Raw genomic sequence first — 27529 nt, forward strand, 5'->3', positions numbered from 1 at the left:
CAGTTAATAACACCCTTAGTTATATAATATTGGTATCAAATCATTTAATATTGTCAAACTGGTACCGCTCTTGGAATCCGACGTCGCCACCGGGTGCCCAGTCTATCTGTCAACCATTTTCCGGTGACAACCGAACATAGCCGAAAGCAGAGCATATTTCCCTCACTACAGGCAATACACGTTCAAACATTTATTACGTTTAGGAATATCATGTTCCAGTACCATACATACATTTCCGACAGGACATAATGAATACAATATGCATTCATAACTCCCGTTTAAATTTTGTTTTCTTTTTAAATATTTTGAAGTGTAGGTCACAATGCACTTTCCATTAGTAATGTGTCGCGAAGATAATCGTATAAAAACTGTGTTTGGGTATTTTCAGGTGCACGTGTTGGATCTGGAAACGATCGGGTAGTGACAGCGAAGTTTAGACTGTTTAGAACGATCGTGGACTGACAGTTGTGTGACAGCATGGGAAAAAAGAATAAAAAGGAAAAGAAGGGCAAGGGGATCGAGAAGACTGCTCAGAAAACGCAGAAAAAGGCAGACAAACGAGCCAAGAAAGAGCTTGCTGAGAAGGGAGAGGTAAATAAGATCATTTCATGAGTAGGTATTGGAAGGGGGGTTGTGGCTGCTGTGAGAGTTCGATGTGTCAGGAATTGTACGTGCACGAATTGGTGATGATTTATTGGTGTAACTCCAAGACTGATGATCAAACCTAATCTGACCTGGGGAACCTGGAGCACACAAACATACAGTTGTATAACAGTTCATAACAAGCTGGGGGTAGAAGGGGTTATAGCTAAAACGGCACCTCAGCAAAACGTCACCTGGCGAAAACGGCACCGATTGGCGAAAACGTCAACTCGCCTCAAGCGAAAACGTCTACTATTGCCTGGCGAAAACGGCACCCTATTTTTTTTTACCTTGGTAAAATAAATGAGATTAAACTTACATGGTCGCATGCAAACACCAATAATTGTGAACTGTTAAAACAAGTTTACATTAGAAATTAGCCTCTACTCCAACTATATTCCTACTTAGCCTATACACAACTCAACTTATTGTGAAAACATAAATTGCCTTGAAGTAATATAAATGAAATTAAACTCACTCGTCTCTTACAAACACCAATAATAGTGAAACGTTAAAACAAATTTACATAAGAAATTAGCCCCCTACTCCAATTTACTCGCCGACTCTGATTGGGAGGCGCAACTAACTTATTGTGAAAACATTATATGCTTTGAAGTAAAATAAATGAAATTAAACTTACATCGTCTCTTACAAACACCAATAATTGTGAAAAGTTCAAACAAGTTTACATTAGAAATTAGCCCCCTGAGTCAGCTACTATCGCAATGCTCGGTGGTACATGGGCTGATATTGTAAACGTGAGATGAAGATGAAAACTGTGAAGAACTGTGTATATGTGAATGTATGTAGTTATCTGTGAACAATTGGAAAACAGGAAATGATATGTAAATACATCAAATTATATGTAACAAATAACATAAATCAGATATACTACAACGTAAATTGTTCTTATCGTTATTAAAAACAGAGGTGCCGTTTTCGCCCGTCACATCACATAGTAGCCGTTTTCGCCAAATGCGGTGCCGTTTTCGCCAGAGAAATTGTTGACGTTTTGCTGAGGTGCCGTTTTAGCCTGCACCCGGTAGAAGGGAGTATCCTACCCTAACCCCAAGACAACTAACCCAAAGGATCGGACCGGCGTCATTGGAGGTTACTGAAACAAGAGAAACAGCCGGCCACCAGGGCCAGTAAGCTGAAACTGTTAAGGGTTAACTGCAGTCTTGCCAGAATTAATATATTTGTTTGTTTGTTGTTTAACGTGGCATTCAGCAATATTCCATCTATATGATGGCGGTCTGTAAATGATCCAGTGACATCATAACCATTGATCTACACAACTGGGATACAATGACTTGCAAGCATCAACCAAGTCAGCGAGCCTGACCACCCGATCCCCGCTACTTACGATAAGCATGGGTTGCTGAAGATCTATATGGGTCCAGTCAGAGAGTCTGATCATCAATCTATGTTGTCATTGCACTTTTCTAGGTAAGAAAATGGCCAAGAAAATCAGCCAGGCTACATTCGATAAGGGTGAAACTATACATCAGTGTATCGTGAGTTTTCATGTGACAATACGATACAGGATATATTTTTTTTCTGTATCGATACAAGACCATACACTTACTAAAATAAATAACTCACTACGTGTTTAAAGACCCTCACCCTCATGACCACCTAATTGATTTAGTCTTCTCTTAAGAGAAGCATAGTTACTGTGCATCAGTTACAACCTGGACCTAACAGGTGTCAAAATCTTGAAAGTGTAATTTAGACATCTTAGCAAACCTAGACATGTTAGATGTAAGTGCAAACCATGTGTACCTAGGTGTGCAGACAAATATTTGTTTTACCCAATCTGGAGACAGATCTTTGAGTCTTCTCATATGTTGCAATCACTAAATCTGACAAGTCTAATATTGACAAAGAACTATCCCAAAGTACAAGCCATAAATAAATCTGTTGCATTAATGTACTTATACTGTTATTGTTGAATTCTAAAATACAGTATTTTTCTGATTTATTACTTTTTGAAAAATGTCTTTTTTTATCATGTAGAAGACCCATAGAGCTATGAACCAGAAACCAGATAAGATAAATGTATGATCATGCAGATAATTAATCAAATATAACTCGATTCAGCTGGATACACATTTGTGAATATTTTCAAATATTGACAGTAGCGGGTGACCTCGCCTAGGTGAACACTACCAAGCTGACTGTCGTTCATTCCCCGATGAACATCAGAATGTCACATGATTACGTTCGTCAATCGAGCGGAGACGTACAGAACTACTTTAGGGGGATTCCTAAATGTCTAAAAATAACATTAAAATCATTTGGGAAAACTGAGAGTGACATCGATTCAGGTTATGAATGATGCAGGCTTTGAAGCCAGACAGATCATGTGTATGTCGTGTCACAAAAATGAAGCGTCCATTTGAAGCTATAACAGAGAATGCTCGACTTACCAAAAGAACTCCCTGAGCTCCACACTGTCGTGTATTGCTTTAGGAAATCCAACCGCACACCCAAAGGTCACAGAAACCTTAATATCAATCCATTTTCAGCTTCAACAGGGTCTGGATTTCTTTCCAACACTAACTTTACTTTTATTTCAAGTGAATGACATTGCTGTAGTCGCCATTTTCTGCCGTTTGTTAAACCAAGGGATGTCGCTCCAAATGGAATGTTTGGGACGGATGACGTCAAGACTCTCCACATTCATATAGTTCGCTTGTAATAATTAAAGTTTGATGTTTAATGGATTATTTTGTTATGATTTATGTATCTGTTGATATAAGGATTGAAGTTGTATTTCAAGGGCTTCATGGTAAATTTGCTCATTTGAGGAACTGTCTTCATCAGCTGATGAACATCAACAAATACAATGACAATCCTTTATTGAAGTTAGTTCAGATATGAGGATTTTGTTGTGTTTTTTGGGGATGAAATACTTATAGTTATAGTTATCATCTTTCCGAGGCAAGGGAGTTAACTGACTGTAAAAGTCCAGTTTCCACCCTTGCCAAAAAGGCTGGAATTTCGTGGCTTCATCGTAGCTCCAACAGTTGCTATTACAAGTTATGTCCCTTCTATGTCCCTCCTATTGACCAATAAGATTCCACCTCTCATATCATTTGTATTTACTTCAAACTAAAATGGAAGCGCCCAGTCAAGACTGGATTATTGTAATAAAATGGTTCATTCCTCATTATCATGTGAGCACCTTGATAAAAAACATGAAAAGATTTGGAAAATATCTGTCGACGCCTTGTTGATGGTACACTTGCTCTTGCTTGACCGAAATCTGAACGGCAGTTGCCATGTTGTTTACGAACCCGATGGTGATATCGTTACGCAATTTGATTGGACTATGGATAAACTCGTTAGTCCAGCCAAAATATGACTCCATAATTCCAGCCTAGTTCGGCAAGGGTGGAAACTGGACTTTTATAGTCAGTTAACGCCCTTGCCTTGGGAAGATGTTTTGTCACATCAGTCAAAGATAGAAACATAAAGATTTTATTTGACAAGAAAAGCCAAATACCGTCAGTATAATACATGTCACTTACATGCAGCTTCTAATCAGGTTTCATGTTATCTCACAGGAGGACATCGAGAGTTTGATTGCAGAGTTTCAGTCAAAGGATAAGAAACTCACACAAGTCATAGAAGAAAAATGTGGTCCCCCTTCACCAAGGTGCGTTGTAGATTGAGGCAGTGTTTCTGTATGGAGTGTATTTTGTTTGGTTGTTTGTTTGTTCACACTGTTGACCACTGGTTTGTGTTTCGCGTTTCATATTATGAGTAATATCATCCACACCCATCACTGAGTCTGGCTACCTGGTCCATTCCATTTCAAGCAGTGGTTGCTGTGGACCAGTTCTAACCAGGTATCCCTGCAGGGTCAAAGGCCACTGCCTGTCATGTGACATCCAGCATTTACTTTTCGTCAGTGCTTGCATTCGATTTCAAAACCCTGGTTGACCCGGGTGAACCAGCCTTGACCAGTGTATAACCCAAGTTAACCTTGGTTGACCAGTGTTAGCACAGGTTAAGTCACTGAGGTGCAACTTCAGTTGACCTAAGCTGCTCATACCCACAGAAACCCTGAGGACAGTACTCTGGTCAGCAGTGTCCGAGTGATGTCATCATTAAAGCTGTTGCTTTCATTTGTTGATTCAATCATGAGTGAGTGAGTATGGTTGACGCCCCTTATAGCAACCCTCTAGTAATATCCCGGCGGGGGACACCAGAAATAGCCTTCACACATTGTACCCATTGTGGGAATCAAACCTGGGTCTTCGGCGTGACGAGCAAACGCTTGAAACACTAGGCTACCCCACCGCCCAGTTCAATCATGAACAAAAGCAGCAGTTTAATGAATATAACTAACTAGGTATTTATAGTATATATGTATTCTGATATGCATCAGGGAAATTTAAATTTTGATTATTGAATATTTAAAAACTTTCGAATGAGTGGATCTTTGATGATGATTTTGCTTGATTGATGTTTGATGTTCTATGTTTTATTTTGAATTTTCAAGTCATTTTACATGCATTAAATAGAAAAGGTAAAATGGCAGCTTTGTCAAGCAGTGTAATACTTGTTAACCTCATGTGGTTGTGTGTTATGGCAATACACATGGCTGTTGTGTTTCTCTCTGGACTGCCATACTGTATTATATCTAAGGCTGCATTTATGCATTTTGGATACTGCTCTAGGTTATGAATGGTTACCTCAGGTTGAATCTGGATCGGTTGACTCAGATGACTCAAATTGTAAGAATCTCTTGCACCTAGTGTCTGACTTGTAGTGGATTCTGAACATGGTTTAGTCTATTCTTTGAACCTTGATATTCAGATGCAATATGTCACTGACGGCCCATCCAGAGAAGGATGAACTTATCATGTTTGGAGGGGAATACTACACAGGGAATAAGGTAAGGAGCAGAGAAATACATCCAGGGTAGACAATGACAAACGTCTGTCCGCCCAATTCTACTTAAAATTCTGGAGGGTCTAGTTGTCTTTTCTTTAAACATTCAATGATGTACATGTAGTTAGGTTAAAACAGTTATCCGAATTGAGCTGTGGATGAGCCTGATGGTGTCCCTAGTCCCGATCTAGGTCCCTGTACCCTGAAGTCATGTCCCCATCAAGATCCCTGTACCCTGAAGTCAAGTCCCCATCAAGATCCCTGTACCCTGAAGTCAAGTCCCCATCAAGATCCCTGTACCCTGAAGTCAAGTCCCCATCAAGATCCCTGTACCCTGAAGTCAAGTCCCCATCAGGATTCCTGTACCCTGAAGTCACGTCCCCATTTGGGTCCCTGTCCTCTGAAGTCATGTCCCCATCAGGATTCCTTCTCCCCTGAAGTCACGTCCCCATCAGGATTCCTGTCCCCTGAAGTCACGTCCCCATCAGGATTCCTGTCCCCTGAAGTCACGTCCCCACATGGATTCCTGTCCCCTGAAGTCACGTCCCCCACATGGATTCCTGTCCCCTGAAGTCACGTCCCCATCAGGATTCCTGTCCCCTGAAGTCATGTCCCCATCAGGATTCCTGTACCCTGAAGTCAAGTCCCCATTTGGGTCCCTGTCCCCTGAAGTCACGTCCCTATCAGGATCCCTGTTCCCTGAAGTCACGTCCCCATCAGGATCCCTGTTCCCTGAAGTCACGTCCCTATCAGGATCCCTGTACCCTGAAGTCACGTCCCCATCAAGATCCCTGTACCCTGAAGTCAAGTCCCTATCAAGATTCCTGTCCCCTGAAGTCGCGTCCCCATCAGGATTTGATCATTAAACTAGACAGGAAATTGTTGTAGGAACAATTCAGTGAAGGATCACTGTTCACTGGCTGTAGTCATAGCTGCAACAACCACATGTCACTGATAGCTAGAACAGAGATTTATATAGGATTCCCAACTAAGTAAATTGTGAACAGTCATTAGTTTTAGGTTAATATTTTCTTAAATTCAGAAGTATTTAAACATTGCATGCAATTCAGTAATGTAAAGCTAAGCACTCAGGTCTCTCAGTGGTCCTGTTATCAGAGAAGAACAAGTCACAAAACATCAATTGTGAATCTACAATAAACTTGAACAATGATGAAAGGGAGACATTATGAAATCTAATTGGGGAATATTTACTGACATTTGCTGCAGGTTAGGGGTGGAATATTAACCTCTGGGGAGGTCTTGATAAATCACTGCAAATGCTAAATCCAGTGTCTATTTCTCAGTCTAGGTAATGATTCATCATGGCTTTTAGCATGTGCAGGTATATAGTTTGTAGGGGCACCTAACCACACATGGTGCAAGGGAGATAACTCCACAGCATGAACCACTTGTGCAGAAGTAGGTCACCATAACTTAGAAATAACACCAATTGTAATTTTTTTCAAATAAAGCATTGATATGGGGATTTCACCAGAGATATGTTTGATAGACAGTGATTAGATTAATTATATGTGAACTGGTGTATGTTGATTTGCATGTGAGATAGTGTTGAAATGTGGCACCTTCCTTTATTTTGTGGGGAGGTGGCCATGTGCCCCATTATAACACTATGTAGGGGAAATGTTGAATAAGTCATTTAAATAAATTCTCTTTACATTAACTAAGACTTCGTTACTCTAATCACAATATGATGATTTGTCAGGGTCCTTCATGATCAAAATATGTTAAATATTATCATTTGCCTTATATTGAAGTTGGAGTGTAGAAAAGTAAATATTAGCTCCGCCCATATACAATAATTCAGAAGTTTTCAAAGTCTCCTTGTTTACCAAACATCAAATTATTTGGTTGATAAAACCACAATAAATTTAAGATATATGTTGTTAAGACTGTGATTTTGAAATGAATGTTGTATGTGTAGTTAAATGATATTTTTGTAATATAAAATGAACATGCTAAAATGGCAGCCATGGTTGACATTCACGTCAGTCCGCTACAGTCAAATTGGTCTCACAAGTTCACATTGTCATCAGGTATTGTAACTTCTTACCTGTGGGCCTTCGGGCCACAGAACATGATGAATGTTGGAGAATGATTCTTATGAGTTACACTCCATGGGACTGAGGGGACCGCAACGCTTCTCAGCTCTCACCTTCTGACTGATACCTGATGACCACTCTTATATTCAAAAATTAATATCTTGTTTTGGAATAGCTTCTGATACAAATTCTAATACATGGTTGTAGTGAGATCACCAGGGGAACATGGGGTTTTATACCACAAGCTGGACAAATTTATCTTCCCAACATGTTTTAATATGACATTGTATTTAAGGATTGACTGTGTATTTTTTTCGGTTCATTGAGGTATGAATCGAAAAACCAATGTGCAAACTGTATGAATCCACGTAGCGGATTCTTACAAAAGTTTGCACATCGGTTTTTCGATTCATACCTCAATGAATCAAAAAAAATATACAGTCAATGCTTATAATTAAATTCGACAACGTAAAACATGTTTTATCTACAATAGTAGAAAACAGTTGCATATATCAAAACAGACAAAAATGACGACATTGATAAACATTCCAGGTGTAGGAATACATACAGTGGCATGACATGAATCAGGTGATCGTTTAATTTATGCACATAACTTGACACGCCTACACAGTCAGTAGCCAATCAACGGAGAGTGGGATTAAAACAATGTTCATTGGACCTGTCAATCAAGGCAAGAGGCGAAAAGACTTGCAACAGTCAGACTGTAACGAACCGGAAGAAATATGTCCGAGAGAAGGCGGCTGTTTCAAATAACATGGTCATTTACTGCGTGATTCAAACATTCCTTCCCTGATTACGGTAAGACACAGTTGGAGAAATGCTAGTTAGCAATGAAACCCGAAGACATGAAAGTTGAACCGAGGCGAGCGGGGAAAAAACAGGCGAGCGAGCCTGCACGTTTGCTGTTTCATTCATTCTCGGCCTTCAGTTTCAAAGGGTAGTTTAGACAATGAATATGCATGAAAGTCGCTAAATGTCCTGTGCATGACAATACACGTGAGCAGAAAGGGAATTCCCTCGAGTGTAATATTGGGATTCCCTGACATTCAGCAGTAATAAAAGTAGTGCCCCGCGGTGGGCGTGGCTTAATTTTTAACATTCATTGGGAAATGAATGCAATAACACGTGACCAATTCAGCTAATCAGAATGCAGGGATTTCCATGAACACAACGAAAATTTAATTATTAAGGATTGACTGGTTGATAAAACCACAATTAATTTAAGATATATGTTGTTAAGACTGTGATTTTGAAATGAATGTTGTATGTGTAGTTAAATAATATTTTTGTAATATGAAATGAACATGCTAAAATGGCAGCCATGGTTGACATTCACGTCAGTCCGCTACAGTCAAATTGGTCTCACAAGTTCACATTGTCATCAGGTATTGTAACTTCTTACCTGTGGGCCTCCGGGCCACAGAACATGATGAATGTTGGAGAATGATTCTTATGAGTTACACTCCATGGGACAGAGGGGACCGCAACGCTTCTCAGCTCTCACCTTCTGACTGATACCTGATGACCACTCTTATATTCAAAAATTAATTTCTTGTTTTGGAATAGCTTCTGATACAAATTCTAATACATAGTTGTAGTGAGATCACCAGGGGAACATGGGGTTTTATACCACAAGCTGGACAAATTTATCTTCCCAACATGTTTTAATATGACATTGTATTAAGGATTGACTGGTTGATAAAACCACAATAAATTTAAGATATATGATGTTAAGACTGTGATTTTGAAATGAATGTTGTATGTGTAGTTAAATAATATTTTTGTAATATGAAATGAACATGCTAAAATGGCAGCCATGGTTGACATTCACATCAGCCCGCTACAGTCAAATTGGTCTCACAAGTTCACATTGTCATCAGGTATTGTAACTTCTTACCTGTGGGCCTCCGGGCCACAGAACATGATGAATGTTGGAGAATGATTCTTATGAGTTACACTCCATGGGACTGAGGGGACCGCAACGCTTCTCAGCTCTCACCTTCTGACTGATACCTGATGACCACTCTTATATTCAAAAATTAATTTCTTGTTTTGGAATAGCTTCTGATACAAATTCTAATACATAGTTGTAGCGTGATCACTAGGGGAACATGGGGTTTTATAACTTCTCAGCTCTCACCTTCTGATTGATACCTGATGACCACTCTTATATTCAAAAATTAATTTCTTGTTTTGGAATAGCTTCTGATACAAATTCTAATACATAGTTGTAGCGTGATCACTAGGGGAACATGGGGTTTTATACCACAAGCTGGACAAATTTATCCTCCCAACATGTTTTAATATGACATTGTATTAAGGATTGACTGTGTATTTTTTTCGGTTCATTGAGGTATGAATCGAAAAACCAATGTGCAAACTGTATGAATCCGCGTAGCGAATTCTTACAAAAGTTTGCACATCGGTTTTTCGATTCATACCTCAATGAACCGAAAAAAACAACACAGTCAATGCTTATAATTAAATTCGACAACGTAAAAAATGTTTTATCTACAATAGTAGAAAACAGTTGCATACATCAAAAAAGACAAAAATGACGACATTGATAAACATTCCAGGTGTAGGAATACATACAGTGGCGTGACATGAATCAGGTGATCGTTTAATTTATGCACATAACTTGACACGCTTACACAGTCAGTAGCCAATCAACGGAGAGTGGGGTTAAAAGAATGTTCATGTTCATGTTGTCAATCAAGGCAAGAGGCGAAAAGACTTGCAACAGTCAGACTGTAACGAACCGGAAGAAATATGTCCGAGAGAAGGCGGCTGTTTCAAATAACATGGTCATTTACTGCGTGATTCAAACATTCCTTCCCTGATTACGGTAAAACACAGTTGGAGAAATGCTAGTTAGAAATGAAACCCGAAGACATGAAAGTTGAACCGAGGCGAGCGGGGAAAAAACAGGCGAGCGAGCCTGCACGTTTGCTGTTTCATTCATCCTCGGCCTTCAGTTTCAAAGGGTAGTTTGGACAATGAATATGCATGAAAGTCGCTAAATGTCCTGTGCATGACGATACACGTGAGCAGAAAGGGAATTCCCTCGACTGTAATATTGGGATTCCCCGACATTTCGCAGTAATAAAAGTAGTGCGCCGCGGTGGGCGTGGCTTAATTTTTTACATTTCATTGGGAAATGAATGCAATAACACGTGACCAATTCAGCTAATCAGAATGCAGGGATTTCCATGAACACAACGAAAATTTAATTATAATGAATTAAAACAAATTCAAAATAGTTGTTTGATTTTAGTTGAGGTTAGCTTGTGCAGTCGCATGACTCGGAAAAAGTATGCAGCTTTTTTATTAGAAGAGGGGTTTAAAGGATTATTCTGCTTCTCAGAAATCCACGTGCAGCAGTTGTTGGGTATAAGGGATTTATTCACCTCCTGAGAAATGTATTCTCCTCCAAGGCGGGATACATAGTGTTTTATCATGATTGCGTGGACCAATCAGATCTCATCATTCTGACATGGAGGTATGATAAAGAATATTATTGGTACCAAGGATTAGATCAAGTGAGTACTTTTATCACTGAGCCTATGTTCTTGCAATTGTTTATCAATGAGCCTATCCCTTTTAACCTGGATATATAATTGAAAGTCATCTATCTGTCTTAGAGATGTACAACATCTTCCTGAGGCAAGGGAGTTAACAGACTGTAAAAGTCTAGTTTCTACCCTTGCCGAACTGGGCTGGAATTTCTGGTCTCGATCATAACTCCACCAGTGGCTATTATGAGTTTTGTCCCTTCTCAGTCCCTCCTATAGGCCAATCAGATTCAACTTCTCATATTACTTGCATTTGCTTCAAACAAAATGGCAGCGCCCAGTCAAGATGATCTGATTGATAATCAAGATCTATATTGTAATAATACGGGTCTTACTTTGCATAGTGCATCAAATCACATGAGCTCCTTGATTAAAAACATGAAAAGATTTGGAAAATATTTGTTGACGCTGAGTTGTTGGTACACATGCTTTGCAAATCCTGCAATCGGTGGAAATCTGCATGGCTGTTTTATGAACGAGATGTCGATTTCGTTACTCGATATTGATTGGACTATGCACAGACTTGTTAGTCCAGCCAAAATAAAACTCCATAATTCCAGCCTAGTGGGGAAGGGTGGAAACTGGGCTTTCATAGTCAGTTAACTCCCTTGCCTCGGGAAGATGGGCATGTACAACAAATAGCAATGTCCATGTACAGAATAAAGTGAGCACTTCTAGCACAATTTCCACAGTCAAATGGCTTGTAAATCTTGAGGGACATGCAGTTTGAGGCATTTTTCTCTCATCACCACTTCATCAATATCCTTTTAACTATTTTCATTTTTTTTTGTAAAATCTTATTTGTTTCAGATGTTTTTGTACAATGACTTGTATTTCTACAACATCAGGAAGAATGACTGGCACAAGGTGACATCCCCCAAACAGCCCCCTCCTCGCAGCGCCCATCAGGTGAGACTCCTGTTGTAGAGGATCAACACGAACTAATGACCTAACCTATAACTTGTTCTACGCATAAGGGAATGAACCAATGAAGATCCGGGTTAGAATAGCTCTTCAGCAACCCATTCTTGCCATAAAAGGCGACATTGCTTGTCGTAAAAGGCTTCTAACGGGATCAGGCTCACTGACTTTGTTCATGCATGTCACCATATTCCAATTGCGTGGTTTGATGCTCATGATGTCAATCACTGGATTGTCTGGTCCAGACTTGATTATTTACAGACCGCCATCATATTGCTGGAGTATTACTGAGTGCAGCGTTAAACAACAAAGAAATAAGGTCTATACACGCTATATATAATGGAAAAACACCTTTCCATTTCTAGGTACCTCATCCTCCCACATCAAGCTGACATGCTGTGATGTAACTGGAAAACTTTTAAAAAGGGGTGTTAAACCCACTGCACTCACTCACTGTACCTGCCTCATGGGGACCCAGGGTAGAATACTGGTATATCCCCAGCACCCCATTTGCTGGTCGTAAGAGGGGACTAATTTGGGAACCCATTGGGATTCCGGTCCCTACTGGTCCTTACCAACCTATGCTGGTTGTAAGAGATGATTTAATGGAGTCAGCGCACCCCAACGGCATGGTTCATTGGTCATAATAATAAGTCAATAGATTTCATTTCGCAACTCGATGATTTACAGGCTGCTGTCATATAGCTTGAATGTTGGTTAGTGCAGCATTAGACAACACACCCACAGGCGCATGCATGCACAGATGTAGGGTGAAGGAAGTGCACTGAAGTATCTGACCGCCTCCGTATCTTGTGTTTGCTTTTGAGTAAAGTGCATGCAGTTCCAAATGGCGGACCTGCAGAAAGCAAGCTGTTCAACCACCCTGGCAGGGATACATGTCACACTACCCAGCATGTCAGCCCAATGTATTCAGGGGGACGTGGGAATGTACATGTACAAACCGGTGAAGTATTGATGGTACAGATATTGACAGTGAATACTGATGTAGTTGTCTATAGACTGACCTCCTCCTCCTCCTCCAGGCTGTGAGTCTCCACCAGGGCGGGGGGCAGGTGTGGGTGTTCGGCGGGGAGTTCTCCAGCCACACGCAGTCCCAGTTCTACCACTATAAAGACCTGTGGGTGCTGCATCTCAAGAACAAGCACTGGGAAATGATCAAGTGAGAGCTTCTCAAAGCAGCATATTTGTCATTTTTATAAGAGTTTAACTAGGATGGATCTTTTTTTTAAACAGAAAACATGTATCTATAAATGTGTGAAACTGTATTATCGATTGTGGCATGCAAAGGCCATATTGCTTTCAAATGTATTCATTTTGCATGATGACTAAACACATGTTTACATTCTTCATGTTGTTTACATGATATTTGTTGACATAACAACATAATGAATCAAGTGTAATGTGTTAGTTCGCATTTCAACACAGCCACAGCAATTAATTTTCTCAACCACAGATGTTAGCAGCTTCTTACCTGATATATATACCTCCTATATAACCCTGGGGTATTTTTCTGACATATGATTGGATGACATTGAAGTTCAAGGTCACTCAGTGTGAACTATAGTCCGTCAACCATCATTTTGCAGATATTTTCTTTATTGTTAACATGTTATTTTGTGATCGTTGACATGGCCTTGTTTTGGGGGGGTAAGAACAGATGATTTAATGTCTCACAACAATGACATAGTGTGTCTTTAACATGCTTGCTGCATGCATGACCGTAGGTCACCCAACACCTCTGGTTGTACCAACAGTATCGGTGTAGGCAAGAAATCTCCTGTGACAATGAGACATGTTGTCAAAGGATAACGTGATATCATTTGTAAGGTGTATTGTTTTTTCAAAAGTGAATCATATAGAGAAACACCCTTGATATTACTTTGTTGTTTCTCAAAGAAAACATTGCATGCATTTAGCATGTCAGGGATGACTTAAATCGGAATTATCTCCCCTACTAGGGGTGTTAAACATGCAGATGTCAAACCAAAGGGGGTCATCCCACATCCTAAGAAAATAGAAGAGCTGGATTGTTTTGACAAGCGGGTATTGAGAGATGTCATTCCACCTTTGATGACACAGACATTGAACACACATTTTCCGACAACTGTGCATCTGTCCAGATGTTCAGCTACTCGGAAGATGTTTTGATCCCCAATTCTTGTATAATATTTAGCTTTTATATACTAAGGTATTTTAAATCATATTTTATTTTAAAACTGATATTTGTGTATTAACATGTCTTTGAGACATTCCCTCATCATCAGGTTGGATTTTAAGGTGACCTTAGGTCATGCATGCAGCAGACGTGTACCATTTTTGTATGACCATGTCACAAAATTACATAACAATGGAGAAAATATTTTATTTGGTCATTAAATATTACAAAAGTGGAATTTTTTAGTTAGGTCAATGATCATTAACCATAATAACCAATTTTCGTTGCATGATTGTGTGTTAATGGAAAATATTGGTGAAAAAGTGGGTGCTGAAATAATGGTTGACGGATTGTAGATGTGCACAAGGTAACTTAAGTATTTAGCTGACCTCCATATAAGGTTAAGGTTTCTGGAGGTCAAATTCTGAAACTTAGTCCAAATATCAGGAAATTCAGATGAATTAATGGAAAATCAGAGGTTTTCGCAATTATTTGTGATGAACATGATGAACTCCACACTGATCATATGTCATGATTGCCGACCAGGATCTTTTACCAAACAATCTGACAACCAAGAAATAAAAGAAGTGTGGCCAAATTATGTCATGTTATTAAAGTAAACAAGTATGGCCTTTCATTTAGTTGGATAATATTAGGATAGAGTTAGCTCCCCTGGTCATGACTCAAACCAACAGTGGTATTGCACTCAACCAGTCTTGTGTTATCTGTATTTCACAAAATTCAAGAAATCAGTAAATGTAAAGATTAATTCAAGACAGTCAGTGTCAGCAGCTGAAATGTAACTTGGTGACAGAAAGATAATGTCCATTATCTCCCAGCTCCCCAGGGGGTCCAACATCTCGGAGCGGTCACAGAATGGTTGCGGTCAAGAGGCAGCTGATAGTGTTTGGTGGTTTCCATGACAACACCAGGTGAGACTAATGAGCATTACGTTAATAAGGCTAAAAAAATAATAGTCTTGGTTCTCAGGCACTGTCCACATCATCATAAAGTTCATTGCACATTTTGTTTTTGTTTCCATTTTCAATTTTTTGTGTGCATTGTGTTTAAGTATTAGGATTTTTATATTTTTTTGAAAATGGAAATAAAAACAAAACGTGTGGCAGACTTTATAATGATGAGGGTGGTGCCCGAGAACCAAGACTATTAATTTTGTTTAGCCTAAGCGGAAGTAAGCTGCTTTTTCAACTGACATTATCAAGAGATTAACACCCTGGTATGTCGCATCTGTTGGCCCTGAACAACACTCTGCTTGTGTCATAGGAAGCATGGAGAACATTTTGTGATGACTCGTTATAGAATGTAGCTATGTAATTGGACAGCTGCCATCTTGTAAAACCCACACAAGTTGGCTGATACGAATATCATGATGTAGTTATGTCTGATGTGACAACTCTTGCCTGTCCCAGCACAATTGAGCCTGTTTGCTCTTTGAGTTAACATACTGGGAGTCCTATGGTCATCTCACCATGGATCATAATGTCACACACAAATATGTCACAATTTGGGCCATTCAGATCATCAACTCCTGTACATTCCACTGTGGACACTTTCACTCATATGCTTGCTGTAAAAGACGACTAACGGGATCGGATTGTCAGGCTCGCTGACTTGGTTGATGCATGTCATCGTATCCCAATTGCGTGGATAGATGCTTGTGGTGTCAATCACTGGATTGTCTAGTCCAGACTCGTTTAACGGTATTAGAATAATTTGCTTTATGGTGATATCAGAAACCCCCTTGACAGTTGACAACAATTGTAATACAGAAGGTGATAATCACTCTCATCTGGTCATCAGCTACATGGGAGGGTGTCCTGAGTGGGATTGTGCCAAGGCGCTGTAGATACTTGCTCATGCTTACAGTCACTGTCCGGACTGTCCTGACTGTCTTTGTTTGACTGTCCTGGTTTGACTGTCCTGGCTTGACTGTCCTGGCTTGACTGTCTTGGGTTGACTGTCCTGGTTTGTCTGTCCTGGCTTGACTGTCCTGGCTTGACTGTCCTGGCTTGACTGTCTTGGCTTGACTGTCCTGGCTTGACTGTCCTGGCTTGACTGTCTTGGGTTGACTGTCTTTGTTTGACTGTCCTGGCTTGACTGTCCTGGCTTGACTGTCCTGGCTTGACTGTCTTGGGTTGACTGTCCTGGCTTGACTGTCTTGGGTTGACTGTCTTTGTTTGACTGTCCTGGCTTGACTGTCTTGGGTTGACTGTCCTGGTTTGTCTGTCCTGGTTTGTCTGTCCTTGGTTGACTGTCCTGGTTTGCCTGCCCTGACTGTCCTTGTTTGACTGCCTTGGTTTGCCTGCCCTGATTTGACCGTCCTGGTTTGACCGTTTTGGTTTGACCATCCTGGCTTTACTGTCCTGGTTTGACTGTCCAGGCTTGACCGTCCTGGTTTGCCTGTCCTGGTTTGACCGTATTAGTTTGACTGTCCTGGTTTGACTGTCCAGGCTTGACCGTCCTGGTTTGCCTGTCCTGGTTTGACCGTATTAGTTTGACTGTCCTGGTTTGACTGTCCTGGCTTGACCGTCCTGGTTTACCTGCCCTAACTGTCCAGGTTTGACTGTCCCGGTTTGACTGTCCTGGTTTGACCGTATTAGTTTGACTGTCCTGGCTTGACCGTATTAGTTTGACTGTCTCGGCTTGACTGTCCTGGCTTGACTGTTTACTGGCTGCTGGAATACTGATGGCTGTGGCATTACACATGGATTACATTCACTGGATGTTTATTGAATATTATTAGAAAATTGTTGTGAAGAGACATGTTGTAACGTCAGTCCAATATTTTACCAGAGATTACAAGTACTACAACGATGCCTATGCCTTCAACATGGATACTTACACATGGGCCAAGCTGGAAGTGTCGGGGACTGTCCCGTCCCCTCGATCAGGTCATGTGATTGCTGCCGTTCCTGAACTCTCCAAGGTCATTGTTTACGGAGGGTACAGCAAGGAGAAGGTCAAGCGAGATGTGGACAGAGGGGTGACCCACGTGGACATGTTCGCCCTGATGCCGGAAGGTAGGCATGCCAGTTCACTTAGATAGCACTGACAGTACATCAGACTTAATACGGGGGTGAGGTAGCTTTGTGGTTAAAGGGTTGGGTTTCATGCTGACGGTCCAGGTTGGATTCATCGCATCGGTACAAAGTGGGAAGCCAATTTCTGGTGTCCACAGCGGCAATAAGGCTGGAATACTGCTAAAAGTAGCATATAACCTTGACTACCTCACTCACAGGTGATTTGTTGTTGGGTGGGTAGCCTAGTGGTTTGAGTGTTGGCTTTACATCCACAGACACCAGATTGATTTTGACATTTGCCCACCGATCTGTCCCAGTCATGATATTGCTGTGGTAGTGCTAAAAGGACTGTAAATCTTCGTTCATTCACTCACTCACAGATGATAAGCAATTTGAGATTTTGATATTGTAAAAATAATTGGTTGTTTTCTGCAATACAGGGTAAGAATATATTTTTATACCCGCAACACATTTTGCGGGGGGTATTAAAATGGACTCTCCATTTGTGCATCTGTGTGTTGGTCCATGCAAGATGTCGATTCTGAAGCAGATATTGAAAAATATTGTAAAATATTTCTTTTCTATGTAGATAGGTCTAGTGGTGCCTTTTAATAGTTAGGGATTTACAACAACAAAAATCTAGTTTCCATGGCAACATTTAGACTCCGACTGAAAATGGGGGTTTGTTGTAGGGCGTATCAAGGATGGCTCTGTGCCAGTCAAGTGGCGGTGGACAACAGTCAAGCAGAGCGGAAAACACCCCAGCACCAGATGTGGCCTGTCATTGACTGTTGCCCCTGGTAACAGAGCTGTCTTGTTTGGAGGTGTTTTCGATGAGGTATCTCTTTGATTTTGTTACTAATGTTAAGAGGTGATTTTCAAGTATCCCAGAAATCAGTTTGCACTAATTCTGGAAAGCTCTATCTGCCCCTGTTGCCTGCAGATCAACTTGATATATTTTTACCAGTAATCATTTACTGCTACTGACAATTACTACAAATATATTTACAACAGTTTCTACTGCCGCTAACATTGCTTACACAGAACAACTAAGATAAGAAAGCGCGAGTGTTATTTTGGAACAATTGGCAAATGTACATTCTTCAGAGCCTGAAGTTCAGACATCACACACTGATGAGGCAAGCACAGGAATTTATTGGTGCCCAAGTACTGTTTCTGCCAATATGTATGGTTGAATGAGAATGGGTAACTGCTTATGAAGTCTGTGTATTCTGTGAGTAATCACATATTTTCATATCTACTTAATATTCCAGGATGAAAGTGATGAACAAATGAAGAGTGCCTTTTACAATGATATGTACCTGCTGGAGGTGGAGAAGGGAAGATGGCACAGCATTGCACTCCGGTACGTAGGGGTATCTTGCACAGCATTGCACTCGAGTATGTGTGGGTATCTAGAAAGGCATTGCACTCAGGTACATGAGGGTATCTAACACAGCATTGCACTTGGGTATGTGTGTACACCTAGTGCAGCTTTCCACTTGGGTATTTGTGGTACCAGGGACGCAGAATTAAAATTGGGTATGTGTGGGTATCTGGCAGAGCATTCCACTCAGATATGTGTGGATATCAGGGGCAAAGAATGATAGTTGTGTCTGTGTAGTTATCAGACAGAGTGTTCTGAATACATTGACCTTTGGGTTTCATTTTGTGTACTTTGCAATGGTTGACAGTGTAGGGTATAGTGACTTTGAGACAACTATCTGTGACAAGAACTGAAAGTTGCATCCTCATCATGAATCGAGTTCTTCGGACATTTATCTTGTACTCCTGTGGCACCATAGGTAACCCCGGTACACAACAAAGCGGCGGTCCGGTTTCCTCCAAGTACAGATATTCTCAACTATTTGGTAATATCATCACAACATTCACACATGGACTAAACACACGATAATGTAATAGACTGGGCCCTCAGTGACCAATGCTTGTTGTGGGAGTGCACTGTAATAGACTGGGCCCTCAGTGACTGATGCTTGTTGTGGGAGTGCACTGTAATAGACTGGGCCCTCAGTGACCGATGCTTGTTGTAGGAGTGCACTGTAATAGACTGGGCCCTCAGTGACTGATGCTTGTTGTGGGAGTGCACTGTAATGGACTGGGCCCTCAGTGACTGATGCTTGTTGTGGGAGTGCACTGTAATAGACTGGGCCCTCAGTGACTGATGCTTGTTGTGGGAGTGCACTGTAATAGACTGGGCCCTCAGTGACTGATGCTTGTTGTGGGAGTGCACTGTAATAGACTGGGCCCTCAGTGACGGATGCTTGTTGTGGGAGTGCACTGTAATAGACTGGGCCCTCAGTGACTGATGCTTGTTGTGGGAGTGCACTGTAATAGACTGGGCCCTCAGTGACCGATGCTTGTTGTGGGAGTGCACTGTAATAGACTGGGCCCTCAGTGACCGATGCTTGTTGTGGGAGTGCACTGTAATAGACTGGGCCCTCAGTGACCGATGCTTGTTGTGGGAGTGCACTGTAATAGACTGGGCCCTCAGTGACTGATGCTTGTTGTGGGAGTGCACTGTAATAGACTGGGCCCTCAGTGACTGATGCTTGTTGTGGGAGTGCACTGTAATAGACTGGGCACTCAGTGACTGATGCTTTTTATGGGAGTGCACTGTAATAGACTGGCCCCTCAGTGTCCGATGCTTGTTGTGGGAGTGCACTGTAATAGCCTGGGCCCTCAGTGACTGATGCTTGTTTTGGGAGTGCACTGTAATAGCCTGGGCCCTCAGTGACTGATGCTTGTTGTAGGAGTGCACTGTAATAGCCTGGGCCCTCAGTGACTGATGCTTGTTTTGGGAGTGCACTGTAATAGCCTGGGCCCTCAGTGACCGATGCTTGTTGTAGGAGTGCACTGTAATAGCCTGGGCCCTCAGTGACCGATGCTTGTTGTGGGAGTGCACTGTAATAGACTGGGCCCTCAGTGACTGATGCTTGTTATGGGAGTGCACTGTAATAGACTGGGCCCTCAGTGACTGATGCTTGTTGTGGGAGTGCACTGTAATAGACTGGGCCCTCAGTGACTGATGCTTGTTATGGGAGTGCACTGTAATAGACTGGGCCCTCAGTGACTGATGCTTGTTGTGGGAGTGCACTGTAATAGACTGGGCCCTCAGTGACGGATGCTTGTTGTGGGAGTGCACTGTAATAGACTGGGCCCTCAGTGACTGATGCTTGTTGTGGGAGTGCACTGTAATAGACTGGGCCCTCAGTGACCGATGCTTGTTGTGGGAGTGCACTGTAATAGACTGGGCCCTCAGTGACCGATGCTTGTTGTGGGAGTGCACTGTAATAGACTGGGCCCTCAGTGACCGATGCTTGTTGTGGGAGTGCACTGTAATAGACTGGGCCCTCAGTGACTGATGCTTGTTGTGGGAGTGCACTGTAATAGACTGGGCCCTCAGTGACTGATGCTTGTTGTGGGAGTGCACTGTAATAGACTGGGCACTCAGTGACTGATGCTTTTTATGGGAGTGCACTGTAATAGACTGGCCCCTCAGTGTCCGATGCTTGTTGTGGGAGTGCACTGTAATAGCCTGGGCCCTCAGTGACTGATGCTTGTTTTGGGAGTGCACTGTAATAGCCTGGGCCCTCAGTGACTGATGCTTGTTGTAGGAGTGCACTGTAATAGCCTGGGCCCTCAGTGACTGATGCTTGTTTTGGGAGTGCACTGTAATAGCCTGGGCCCTCAGTGACCGATGCTTGTTGTAGGAGTGCACTGTAATAGCCTGGGCCCTCAGTGACCGATGCTTGTTGTGGGAGTGCACTGTAATAGACTGGGCCCTCAGTGACTGATGCTTGTTATGGGAGTGCACTGTAATAGACTGGGCCCTCAGTGACTGATGCTTGTTGTGGGAGTGCACTGTAATAGACTGGGCCCTCAGTGACTGATGCTTGTTGTGGGAGTGCACTGTTATGGACTGGGTGGTCCTGCTCCATCACATGCCTGACTGGGTGTCCTCGTGCTCTGGTGGCTTATGTTGTTGCTCATGGTTCTAGTCAGGTGTGTGTGCTCCACACTCGTTATACACAGGCTGCTGTGACATGGCTGGAATATTGCTACCTGCAGTGTTGATCACTCACTCACTCACTCACTCACTCACTCACTCACTCACTCACTCACTCACTCACTCACTCACTCACTCACTCACTCACTCACTCACTCACTCACTCACTCACTCACTCTCTCTCTCTCTCTCTCTCTCTCTCTCTCACCCACCAACCCACCCACCCCACCCACTCACTCACCTCAAACAGACAACCCTAACAGTGTTCGAAACAGACATCAGCTCGTAGGTCAGAGGCCAACAGATTTGTTCTCAGGCTGATATTTTTAATTTACATGCCTTACAGCCTGCAGTTTATTTAAGTAATTATTTATTAAGCATTATTTGCATAAAGTGATAAACATAACTTTTATATTTATAAACAGTAGGATTAGACCTTTTAAATGGTGTATGACATGTAGTCACAAAGATGTTTTACAAGTTGACAAATTCCTGATGAATGTTGGCTTCATTATCACCACGGAGTCTCTGGGAACTTGATGTGATAGCAGTAAAAGCTTCTGGTTGACTGGTTGTGTGTTGTAATTTATGTTGCAAGAGTATGTCGCCCTGCTTCAGCTAAAATGTTTGGGCCTACAGTTGTCCCAATGGGCCTACAGTTTTTGAAATGTGCTGGCCCTTAAGGCTCTCAGTTTACTCTGCTGAGTTTCAGACACTTAACCCTTATACCTGGGTAAGTATTAATATCTGTGACTAGATCGTTGATCTCCATTTTATTACACCCGTGAAGATCCGGGGTAGAATAGGTCTACAGCAAACCATACTTGTCGTAAGAGGCGACTAACGGGATCGGAGGGTCAGACTCACTGACTTGGTTGATGCATGTCATCTTATCTCAATTGTGTAGATCAATGCTCATGATGTCAGTCACTGGATTACCTGGTCCAGACTCAGTTATTTACAGACCGCCGTCATATATCTGGAATAATGATGAGTGTGGTGTTAAACAACAAACAAACGATAAATGCCCTGGAACCTCATTTTTTCATCACCAACTTAGCCCAGAATTTCTCTCGCTCATAAGAATGAAATCAGTTACCAATCAAAGTTTTCTTTTGAACTCGAGTTTAGATCTTAATTACAAATTGTGTATGAGTGAACCTCTAAAGATATATTTGAGTTAGCAGACTGTTATTAATGATCCTATAGCTGGAAAAAAGTGTTTTCGTGAGTATAAGATAGAGGGAGGGAAGTTGCAACAAGATGGGCAAAGGACTGGTGATGCTGCTGCTTACTTAACTATGATGATGGTTATTTGATGGATGTCTTTCAAATTGGACTTAAAACAAAGCTAAGGTGGTGACTAGGTCGAGGGTGTTTATCTATATAGAATAGAGATATGATACACTGGATCCTCAAGGATGTGACTGGGGCATGAACATTCCTCACTTGTGTTCCTGTAGGGGGAAGAAGGATGAGGGGGAGAAGAAGAAGCGCCGCAAGGAGAAGGGGGAGGAAGATATGGAGGGGGAGGAGGAGATGGAGGTTGCAGAGGAAAGTCTGGAGAACTTGTCACTCAAGAATGAATCTGGGGACAATGGTGCCGAGGCTTCAGAGACTACGTATGATGATGGTATATTCAAAGTGACGATCGGCCCACAAGGGGGCGCTGTTGATGAAGATGGGGAGCCCATAGAGAGTGGAATGGATGTGGATCTGTTCAAGCCCTCGCCGCGGATGAATCCTCTCATGACTGTCAAGAACGGTGTGCTGTACATGTACGGGGGAATATACGAGGACGGAGACAAACAGCTGACGCTAGCGGACTTCTACTCCTTGGACCTGAACAAGGTCGATGAATGGAAGGTCATCATTGCTGAGGACAAGAAATTACAGGTGAGGTCAGGGGATTTGGAGGTCAAATGAGGTATAGCTTCTATGTTTGTTTTGGAGGCATATCTGGCACAGATACACCCTTTCTCTGAAGCATTATCAGAGGAAGCTATACAAACAGTACTGTATTGGCTGGGGAAAGAATGGTAAAGATTATGGAAATATTATTGTTAGGAAGCTAGCCGCAGGGCACTCGTTAATTTGTTCAGGTATTCCTTTTACAGTTTAAATATATCAACAAAAAGAATGCTTTAGGTTCATCATCAAACTTGGTTAATGTCATGTCACGATGAGCTGTTTAATATAGAAAGTTTGCCTCCTTCCTTTACATTGAGAGTCATGATAACCATTTCCATTTCTGACTCCCCTCCTTGATGTGTGTAACTTGTGGTCATATGAAAATAATGTTTCGTTTTTTTGTGTGAAAGTACGTTTATCACTTGTTTCATATAAGGAGCCCTGTCAAAAAGTATCTTTGTTACAAACAAACTACAAGTGTGCCCTTCAGGTTATTTCAATATGCCAGTCAACCCACGAAGATCCGAGTTAGAATTGGTCTTCAGCAACCCATGCTTGTCATAAGAGGCGACTAACGGGAATGGGTGGTCAGGGTAGCCTACTTGGTTGCTGCATGTGTAGATGCATGGGCAGGTTGTCAATCACTGGATTGTCTGGTCCTGACTTGATTAGTCCGTCATATAGCTGGAATATTGCTGAGTGCAGTATTAAACAACAATCAAAACAAACAAACAAAACATAATGTGCCAATCTGATTGTAACTATCATTGGTACTTTTAACCCTGCTGTTTGAAACAAAACAATTTCAGATTCATTTGACCTTAAAATAATGATAGTGGAAAATATATCAAATCTGAAAAGCACTATTTTGTTGTTGTTGTTGTTGAATGCACTCTTCCTGATTCACCACAAAACAGTCGTGCATGCTGCAAGAAGGGACAAGCTTAACTAACACTGCACACATGGTGACATATTTGGATAATAGTTTCAAGAACAACAGAAAATAGTTCTGAAACATAATTCATATTTTATTATTTTTCTCATCTACAGGACAGGATGTTTTCACCATTGCTTCTGTAAACCAAGAATACAAAATATCTGACCTTTATGTGAAGTTGATCTGTGAAGATCCGGGTTAAAATAGGTCTTCAGCAATCCCTGCTTGCTGTAAAAGGGACAATGCTTGTAAGAGGCGACTAACGGGATCGGGTGGTCAGGCTTGCTGACTTGGTTGATGCATGTCATCATATCCTAATTGTGTGGATCGATGCTCATGATGTCAGTCACTGGATTGTCTGGTCCAGACTCGATCATTTACAAACCGCTGTCATATGGCTGGAATATTGTTAAGTGCGGCGTTAAGCAACAAAAAAGCAAAAACAAACCAAACTGATGTAAAGTTGTTGTTTCCAGCAAACAGAAGTAGATGAAACGGACATAAAATATTTCCAAACCATAAACAGTTTCAGTTGACTTCAAATGCTGGTTCAACACAGCAACAAAGCAGTTATGTCAGTACCCTTACAGCTAGTAGCAAAATATTGTATCCCTTAAACACACATTGAGAGGGGATGCAAGTCACTTACACGGCGAGTCCGAGGACACAGACAACATGGACAAGTCTGGCTGTGTGAATCATTTAATGTAGGGTGTCAATGGCTGGTTGGTCTGTGCTCCCCAACAAATCATGTGTCATCAAATGATTTTCATGTTTGAGGTGTTCAGAGTGAGTATTACAAACTTAGTTGCTCTCGTCCGATCGTCAATAATTGCTCAGTGTTCAACTGTGTCAATGTGCACTGATTACTTTATTTGCAGGTGTGGGAGGACTCAGATTCTTCCGATGATGAGGATGATGCGAAGATGGATGAGGCCTGTGGGGGAGAGGATGATGATGATGATGATGACGATGATGACGATGATGATGATGGTATATTCAATAGCAACCCATGAAGATCTGAGTTAGAATAGGTCTTTAGCAACCCATGCTTGCCTTAAAAGGCGACTATGCTTGTCGTAAGAGGCGACTAACAGGATCGGGTGGTAAGGCTCGCTGACTTGGTTGATGCCAATTGCGTGGATCGACGATCATGATGTCAATCACTGGATTGTCTGGTCCAAACTCAATTTTTTTACAGACTGCCATCATATAGCCGAAATATTGCTGAGTGTGGCATGAAACAACAAACAAACAAACAAACACAAAAAAACATATATTAATAGGAACATACCTTTGTAGAAATTAGACCACAATCTTAGTCTTCTGTTCCCAACTTGAACAAACAATTGCTTTGAGTGTGTAGTATTGTGTAGCTAATTTGGAGAATGAAACCGTTACTATATGCCAAGTTCTTTTTGAAAACACAGAATGGCTATATCAAAGCACAGTATTTGTAATATATATAGAGCAAGAGTAAGATATTTTCAATAAATATCATTGACTGTAAAGTAAGGAAAGCTTACAGAAGTCACTGAGTTCCTTAGCATCAGTAGGTCTGACATCAGTGTGGACTTGAAGATGCTCATGGAGTTCTACAAAGTGCACTTGTCTTTAGGTCACAGTGGAACGCCATTTCAGGACGTCAGCAGTACAACATCTTGATTGAACATATCTTGCAACACTGTAATTATTCAAATATAAATTGTAGTGTCCTTTATGTTTGTTACACAAAACCTCCACTCTAGCTGTTCGAAATGATCACTCAGTGGCTACCTGTGAAGGCTGAGATTATATGTCGCTGGCTTGGTCTCGTGTCCAGCAGATCTGTTAAACCTGGCATTCCCTAGGTAGATTGTTTGTATTCTCGGTTTGTATTCAGACATGGTGTTTTTAGAAGGATTGTCACGTGAAAAAGTTCAAGATCACATTGATGCACATTATCTGTGTGATTAACTGATATGCATCAATATCATATCACTAACGTTGAAACATCCATACAGTATATGAAGTGGGCAGACATTTGTAACCTTATATTCAATAAGTTCAGAAGTTTGACCAACTCGAGTATTACATTTATTTTTTGAATTTCAATCTTCTCTTCAGATTCTGACATGGATATATGTTTCGATGATGCACCAGCGCTGACGGAGGGTGAGTCGGTTTCCGACTACTTTGAGCGGACGCGTGAGTACTGGATGACCAAAGCCCAGGAGTTCAGTGATGAGGAAGGCCTGGGAGTGAAGGGGAAGACACTGGTCAAACTGGCTAGAGACTTGTGTAAAAGTGCCTGCAGTAACAGATGAGGGGAGGTAACTCCTGGACTACTCTGTTGGAGCCAAGCTTTGTGGGAACTTTTGTGAAGGACTGCACAGTGAACTTCATGAATCAGGCTTTGGCAATGGGGTGCACTGACATCTGAGTGGCATGTGGCATGTATGGATGAATTTGTTTGAGGAAATTGTTATTTTGAAATTGACAATCTGTTAGATTAGGGAAAAAAAGAACCAAAGACTGATGGGTCATTAAGGGTTCAAGATATGTGACAACAGATCACAAGGTGACACTTTACTTGTGGGTAAAATATATTTCATGTAAGACGAAAGCGTGGATAGGTTTTTAACACCACTTTTAGCAATACTACAGCAGTGACACAGAGGAGGCCACCAGAAATGTAGATGAAAGGGAAATCTAGATTCAAGATGGGTGAAATAAGAGTCATGGCATGTGTTGTGACTCCATCACCAGAGTGATAAGGATGTTGCAGAGTAAAGAGTGTTGGTTTGTTTGTTTGTTGTTTTACGCCGCACTCAGCAATATTCCAGCTATATGACGGCGGTAAAGAGTGTTGGTAACTGGCCTGTATGAGAAGCCTTCTGTACAGCATGCAACACACGTGTTTGGACAGGTAAAGGTTATGCTACTGTTTAAGATTTCTGTGTGTCTTCGTAAATGTTGCTGTTGTTATTGAATGAGAATGGGTGTATTTAGCTTTTAATCACACATACTTTTGTGTTTAAGAAAATCTTTACTTAGCATGATACGTTATTGTGGAAACTCCAAAATATTGCCACTGTCACACCATGTGTCCTCTTTGATGCAATATGTGTAGAATGGGGAAAAGAAGGTCAACCCAGGCCTGGCCAGAGATCCTGGCTGAAATCCTACCAAGCCTGGTGGAAGATCCTGGCTGAAGTCTTCCTTGGCTTGGGTGAATATCCTGAGTGCTGGTATTATTGGTATCTACCCCTTTACCCTATGAAATGTATTGTGAATTATTTTTGTCCATTTCAATAAATGTCTTTATGCCGTC

General features: G+C 41.5%; 1 protein-coding gene and 3 non-coding genes across 4 annotated transcripts; all 4 read left to right on the top strand.

Moving 5' to 3' along the window:
- The first annotated feature begins 356 nt into the window (after positions 1 to 356).
- LOC124113027 (kelch domain-containing protein 4-like) lies at positions 357 to 27529 on the top strand. The gene is made up of 12 exons (XM_046473268.2): positions 357 to 591; positions 4215 to 4306; positions 5473 to 5551; positions 12014 to 12112; positions 13168 to 13304; positions 15140 to 15232; positions 17115 to 17341; positions 18034 to 18179; positions 18616 to 18707; positions 22832 to 23264; positions 25098 to 25209; positions 26323 to 27529. The coding sequence occupies exons 1-12, from the start codon at positions 478 to 480 to the stop codon at positions 26520 to 26522; spliced, it is 1824 nt and encodes a 607-aa protein (XP_046329224.2). The 5' UTR covers positions 357 to 477; the 3' UTR covers positions 26523 to 27529.
- On the top strand, positions 7595 to 7728 carry LOC124113050. Its single transcript, XR_006857713.2, has one exon. It is a non-coding gene; the product is annotated as a U8 small nucleolar RNA (small nucleolar RNA).
- Positions 9007 to 9140, top strand: LOC124113051. The gene has a single exon (XR_006857714.2). It is a non-coding gene; the product is annotated as a U8 small nucleolar RNA (small nucleolar RNA).
- LOC124113052 lies at positions 9502 to 9635 on the top strand. Its single transcript, XR_006857716.2, has one exon. It is a non-coding gene; the product is annotated as a U8 small nucleolar RNA (small nucleolar RNA).

The sequence above is a fragment of the Haliotis rufescens genome, unplaced genomic scaffold (assembly GCF_023055435.1).
Source record: "Haliotis rufescens isolate VD_foot unplaced genomic scaffold, xgHalRufe1.0.p SCAF_19, whole genome shotgun sequence".
NCBI classification, from domain to species: Eukaryota; Metazoa; Mollusca; class Gastropoda; order Lepetellida; family Haliotidae; genus Haliotis; species Haliotis rufescens.